The following is a 6,689-nucleotide window of genomic DNA, read 5'->3' as shown; positions in this document are numbered from 1 at the left end:
CTCTCCTTCCTGCGCCGTCCTTGTGCCCCTTCCCTCGGCCTTGGGGGTCCAGCAGACCTGCGGGGCCTCGGCAGCCTCCTGTGTCTGGCTGACCTGGGGAGCGCCGGTCACTCGCCCCTGAGTGCCACGCAGCCCCTTGCTCTGCGCCCTGCCGAGCCCATGCCCGTGCTTGCCTGGCGGTGAGTGTTGCCCTCTGGGGCTGGTGCTGGCTGCTCCCTGCCTCCCCTTTCTCAGTGGCGCGTGTGCGGCTTCAGCTCCCAATTGATTTCTGTTAACTTCCCTGCCGCTCTGGGGACCAGACGGCCCTTTCCTCCAGCTGAGCCCTGCTGAGCAGCCGGTTCATCTCCCTCCTGCCCCCACCCCGCGCTGGCCCTAATTATGCTGTGGTTACTGGTGCTTATTGGCTGCGCCTCTGTTCCTGCATCATTAGCTTCATTAAAAGCTTAATTTAGTTCAAAAACCGTGTTATTAACAAGGGCTCTTGGCAGCAGCTTACTGACGTGGGCGTCTAATTCCCTGCCCCGGAAGGCAAGTGCCAGGGATCGTGGGAGCCAGGCCCCTGCCTGAGAGCCGGCCCTGTGCCCACCCAAGTCAGGGTAGCCAGGACTCCACGGAGTACAGGGCTGGGTTCTCCTCGCAGTCCCAGCTGAGGAGCTTTCCCAGTGCCTCCTGGCTCTGAGGGGGAACCTGCTGCTGGCTTCCAGCCATGCTTTATTCCTGGCCGGTTCAGTCCCTGCTGTCTTCATGCCAGCCTTGTCCTTCAGTCTGATCAGGTCCTTTCCATCCCTGGGGTCTCCTGCTCCTTCCCCGCTGTTCAGAACATCCCCAAATCCTCACCAGTCCGGATGGCAGCTCGATGGTGCTGACTTCTAGCTCGGGGCATTGTGTTGCAAGCTGTTCTCTCTCACGCTATTTCACATAGTCCCGTTGCTGCACTAATAAGTGTGGCCTGGTGGCTTGTGCCTGTGGGTGCTGCACAACCGGTGACGCAGTGTGTAACGTCTGCACTGCGGAGTGGGATGTGGTTTTGCAACCTGCCCCTGGTGGCAGCAGCTGTTGCCCCTTGCAGGGTGCTGTGGCTCCCTCTCACCTGCGTGGTTTCTGTCCTCAGATGGTGCTTGGGCAGCTGCTTTCCCAGGGTTCGGAGACCTGGGGTTGTGCTGCCTGCGGTCTGCCAGGCTAGGGGAGCCTGGCTCCTTTAGGCCATGTCTGTGCAGCTCCCGCTCCCCCTCCCCCAGCTCTGCCCCCAGCAGAGCAAGCCCCATCCCTCACTTCTGCTGAGGGACTTGGAGATGGGCCAGCAGACTGCTCGGGAGCATCCCAGGGGACCTGAGCACCGCTGCCAGGCTGCCCTTAGAGAGCTCCGGCATGGCCCTGGGTGCCCACTCCGAGGCCCCAAGTGCAGCCTTCCTGCCCACTGGGGGTCTGGCCCCGTAGGGGCAAGTGGCTGGGGCTTATCTTGTTTCCAGCAAATGTGGGGTCAGGAAGGAGACGTGTCATCATGCCTCCAGCCTCTCCCAGGAGAGCTTCTGCCTGTCGCACCCCAGACCACTCTGTACCTGTCCCTGTCCCCATCCCTCTTTGGGGCTGTCCCTTCTGAACACAGTGACCAGACCTGCCTGGGCTGTTCCAGGTGAGGTCTCGCTGGAGCCTTGTGACTGGCTTTGATGCTGCTGTCTCTACATGCAAAATGCCTCTCCACATCCATGTCCAGGGAAGGCTTGTTTCATTGCAAGCATGTGGCATTGCAAGACTTGGTCCATCGTTTTGGGGGTGTGACTTCTGAGGTGTTGTTGTGGGACAAGTTCTCCTTCAAACTCTTGTTATGGAATTGGATGAAGCTTGAGTTTAGGTTGGATCTCAGGAACCACTTCTCAGAGCAGGGAGGCAGTAGGAGAGACACCGGGGAAGGGGTGGACTCTCCATCGCTGGCAGTGTCAAGGAGAGGTTGGGCGCTGATGATCTGGGTACAGCAATGCCCCTGTTCTGCTGTGGGGATTTCCCAGGCTTCTGGTGGCCTGTGCTGGTTGCCCCCACCCCTCTTTTCTGCTCCCTGCATCAGGAAGTTTGTACGCCTCCCCCAAAAGCACTGGGTGATGCTGCAGCCCAGGCTGGGGACGGGGACTGGGCTGTGTCAATGCTGCTGGGACCAACCCTGCAGGGTCCTGGCTGGAGGGTCTTGCCCCTGTGCTCAGGCTCAGCCCTGTACTGCACTGGAAGGAACGTGGCCCTCTGGTCAGGCTGGTCCAGGTGGGGGCGGGGTTGCCTTCCTCTGTGGTGTGGGACATTGACCTCTATCTGGGACCTCTGGAGTGTATATTAACCCCCCGTGCAGCAGCAGGACATTGGTGGCTGTGGCTCCTCTGCTCTCCCTGTGGCAGGTCCAGGTGTGAGGTGAGGCATTGCCAGGGCTGACATTGTCTTGTGTAGAGTTTGGATGGTTTGGGCTGGTTTGGACGGGGCTGATCCTGCCCTAGGCAGGGGTTGGACTAGATGTGACCTCTGGAGCTCCCTTCCAGCTCCGGGGCTCTGCAATTCTGTGATCCCACTCATGTCTCGGGTTCGACTCCAGGTCCTCTTCCGCTCGCGCTTCAAGCTAACAGCTCCAGCGCGTAGCGGAAGCTCTTGTTGCCAGTCTGTAGGTTGGGTTTGGCGCTGCTGAGTTTCATCCTGTTTGTATGACGCATGGCTGAAGTCACGGAGCTCTTCCTGGTGATATCCCAGTGCTTCTCAGCATTGTGCCATCAACAGGGTTTGTTAGCACACTGCTGCTTCTGCCCAGATCATTTACGGGCACACTTAACGATGGTGGCTCCAGGATTGATCTCGCGAATCCCCCCTCCTCCCTGATGCCCTCCTTTCCAAAGCAGCCCATTGCCTTTCCCCTTTTACTAGCCTGTCTTCACCGTACAGCTCTTGTGCTGGTCCCCATCTTCTCCAGAGTAACTAAATTAGTATCAGATGTGTTGAACCCGGGTGTTCCTCTTGTCCAGAGAATCATTTATTTGTTTGAGGAAGGACACCAGACTAGTTGGGCATATCCCAGCCTCATTGAACCCCTGCAGCTGCTCTCTCGTTTTGTGTTTTCTTCTGTGTCGTCTTGTCTTTCTTCCAAAATTTGCTCTAAACCCTTAAATCCTTTGCCTGCTGGTGGCACTGGACTAACAAATGTACAGCTGCTCAGGCCCCTGCCCCCTTCTTGCACTCGGGTGCTGTGCTTTGCTGTTCCTCGGTCTCATGGCGCCATCACAGATCTGGTGGGTCCGTTACAGTTCTGGCTGCTAGAGGTGCTATTCCCAGGGCTGACAGGTCCCCGGCCTTGCCGGCACGAAGATCCGGGAGCTTTGCTTCCTGCTCGGCAGTGCCAACTGCCGTTTCCACACCCTTGTTCCTATTAGCTGTCCTGCCACTGTTCCTCCTGAAACTGGGATGCAGCCCGAGGTGAGACTTGGGGCTGCATCCGGGTTGTTTTTATCCCTGTCCCAGCCTTGTGGCTCCACCTCTTCTCCTCTTGTTTTCTCCTTACGTAGGCTGAGGCACCTCTTGCTTTTGGTTTGGATGTCTTTTGCAAGGCCTGGCGCCCGTTGCTGGCCTCTGGCACTGCTCGCTGTGTCCCTGCCCTCCTGCATGTGCTCCCTTCCCATCTCCAGGAGCCTCTGCTTGTTCCTAGCGCCACTTTCAGGTGGTTACGTGTCCATTGAGGTCCAAAGCCCTCCCATGCTAGCTCCCCCCCAGCCCTGGGATACAAGGTGGAGATACTTAGGTGCAAAAAACGAGGCCTCCTCTGTCCAGCCCTGGGCTCTGTGGTCTAGTTGCTTTTGCTTGCCAGATCCCTCCGTTTCAGTTTGTCCTGTTGTGACAAACCAGGCCCCTGCATCTTTCCATGTGCTCTGCACATACTCACTTATACTCCTTCATCCCCAGCAGTCCTCTGTGACTAGTCCTCGTGTCCCAGCCTGGGGGCAGGTCAGGGGGGTGGGGGCCCTTGTGCCTGGCAGCTGCGTGACAGGGCTGCTTGTTTAGGAGCAGAGTAGGCCTGGCCTGTTCGGCTGTGGTGTGGCTGGGGGCCATGTGCTGCATGGGCCATAGGCTGCAGGGGTGACTCCCCGGCATCCTTCCCCACCGTGTGTGCTGTGCCAGTGGCGTGTGACCCCCGCAAGGCATAGCAGTGGAAGAGGCAGCTGTGGGACAGCCCTGGATTAAACAAACCCTTGTCTGCTGGTTCAGAAGGGGCTGATTGTGCCTGGAGTGGGGGCTACGCTGGACGTGACCTCCGTAGAGCCCTGCCGGCCCGGCCACGCTGACACACTGGGATTCCCAAAACCAGAATAAAACTGTTGCCTCTCATTGAGCAGCGTCTGCAGTGGAGAGGCCGGCTGGCTGGCACTTCCAGGAGTAACCAGCCTTGGCCCGCCGTTGAGCGGATGAATGGTCACGAAGGGAAGGGAGGGGTGTGTTTTGGAAAAGTTCAGATCCTGGATAGCAGGAAAACCCTTTTTGCTGTCAGAGCAGGGAGGCAGTGGAATAGATGCCGGGGGAGCGGGCTCTTCATCACCAGAGAGGTTCAGGGAGAGGGTGGACAGCCGCTGGGTGGGGATGATCTAGGCCTGGCGACGCCTGTGCTCTGTGATGGATATTTCCCAGACTTCTGGGCTGTGCTGGCTGCTGTATGGGGTGGGGAAGGAATTAATTCCCCTCTTGCTGCTACATATTAGGGAGGTTTTCTTTTTAAGACTCACCTGAGGCGCTTGGTGTTGCTGCAGCCCAGGCTGGAGATTGGGGACTGGGCTGTGACAATCAATGCTCCTGCTGGCACCAACCCCGCAGGGTCCTGGCTACAGGGTCTTGCCCTGGCACTCGGGCTCAGCCTGATGCTGCACTGGGGGCAGGAAGGGATTTCCCCCCTGCTCAGACTGGTCCCAGACTGGAGGTGGAGGGTTGGGGGAGTTCTTCCTCTACAGTGGGGCCACAGCTTTGGCCTGGGGTCTCTGGAGTGTCCATGACTCTCCTGGCAGCAGCAGGACGTTGTTGGCCGCAGCCCCCCTGCTTTCCCCGGGGGCAAGGGCGATGCCTGGGGCTATGTCAGGGTGACTGCACTTGTGCTAAGAGGTTGGACAATGGGTTGGTTTGGACAGGGCTGGTTCAGCCTCAAGCTGGGGGTTGGACCAGATGTGACCTCTGCAGGTCCCTTCCAGCCCCACTTCTGTGTGACTCTATGATTTCATTTTGATGTCTCTGGAACAAAAGGTTTTGACACTTCATTTTCACAAAAAAAAAAAAGCTTGGCGGTGGTGAAGTTGCCTGAAAACAAAGCAAACGACTTCATGTGCATCTGAACCAAACCTTCTGGGCAGCCCACAAACGAATGTCTTGTTGCATGGCTTCGGGCGTCCCTCCGTGTCCCTGAACTCGGACCTCTGCTCTCTCCCCAGGCCTCCCCGGGGAGTCACCCCTGGTGCGGGTGCTGGAGGACGAGTCCCGGAGCCGCCTGGGCCGCTTCAACCAGAAGGACCTCTCCATGGTGTTCAGCAGTGTGATGCGGCTGCACCCGTCCAGCCCGCACCCACTGGTGGAGTCCTGCCTTAGCAGCCTGGAGCGGCACCTGGAGAAGGAGCGGCACCCGCAGACCCTCTTCCTGCTGCTGTCCTACTACCGGCTGAGGGCCCAGGCGCTGCAGGGCCATGCAGCCTCCGACCAGCAGCTGCTCAACAACCGCAAGATCCTGCGGTTGGTGCGGCACACGCTGGGGCAGGTGAGCGCTGTGCGGGAGCACGAGCTGGCCCTGCTGGACGAGATGCTGGCCCTCTGCGCCCAGGAGGCCAACAACAAGGCCCTGGAGGCCATCTTCAGCTCGCAGCTCTTCTACGAGAACCGCCAGGAGCGCTTCATACGCAGCATGGCAGGTGAGGGCTGCTGCCTGCTCTCGCCCAGGCCTTCAGATCCGCTGAGCTCTGCATGAGGCTGGCCCAGTGGGGCTGAGGCTGGAAGGTGCCTGGAGTCAGAGTGGGAGTAGCAGCCATGGTGGCTGCTGGGGGTGTGAGCTGTCCAGCTGCTGCTCTGATAGGAGGGGTGTCCTGGCAGCTCGTGGGGAAGTTCTCGGGAGTGTGAGCCATGCTGGAGGGGACCACAGGTCCGTGCTGGGGTTTGAAGGTTGTGCCCTCGGAGCTGCCCTGGTCCAGGCCAAGGGTCCCCAAGCAGGGCACAGGTGAGTCCCAGCACCCTGTTGGGCTGGCTGAGGGAGATGGAGGAGCAGAGACAGGTTATACCTCTCCGTGGCGGGTGTGGCAGCCTCCCTGGCCAGCACAGGGGCATGCAGCCCACCGGCAGACATCCTAGAGCCCACCTCATTCCAGGAGCCGGGCGCAGATCAGTTCTGGGAGAGGGCATGTGGGGAAATCCCTGCTGCAGCCCAAATGGTCTAGGGCACTTGTCAGGCATGTGGTCAGGCATCTGGGAGCCCTGCAGGCTGTGTGAGAGCCCTGGTATTCCCTTGGGCAGCGGCATGCCTGGGGGTGCCGCCCCTGCCCCTTGTGCCGGCTGGCTGACATAGGCATGCTGTGCTTCCCCACAGAGTGGCTGCCCCGGAAGGCGGAGAACCTCACCCCCTACACCATGGCCCTGATCGCCAAGTACGTGGCCCGCCACCGGCTGCGTGAACCGCGCTTGCTTGACACCATTGCTGCCTTCCT

At 59.6% G+C, this 6,689-nt stretch overlaps 1 protein-coding gene across 1 annotated transcript in view; it reads left to right on the top strand.

Moving 5' to 3' along the window:
- The window catches only part of FASTK (Fas activated serine/threonine kinase), an 11,517-nt gene that overhangs the window by 872 nt on the left and 3,956 nt on the right, over positions 1-6,689 (top strand). The window contains 2 exon segments of the mRNA XM_006037072.3: positions 5,433-5,903; positions 6,572-6,689. The exon segment at positions 6,572-6,689 is cut by the window's right edge and continues 19 nt beyond it. Coding sequence (XP_006037134.1) covers positions 5,433-5,903; positions 6,572-6,689 — 589 coding nt within the window.

The sequence above is a fragment of the Alligator sinensis genome, unplaced genomic scaffold (genome assembly GCF_000455745.1).
Source record: "Alligator sinensis unplaced genomic scaffold, ASM45574v1 scaffold1660_1, whole genome shotgun sequence".
NCBI lineage: Eukaryota > Metazoa > Chordata > Crocodylia > Alligatoridae > Alligator > Alligator sinensis.
The sequence above is the reverse complement of the archived record's forward strand: the minus strand, read 5'-3'. Positions and strand labels throughout refer to the sequence as shown.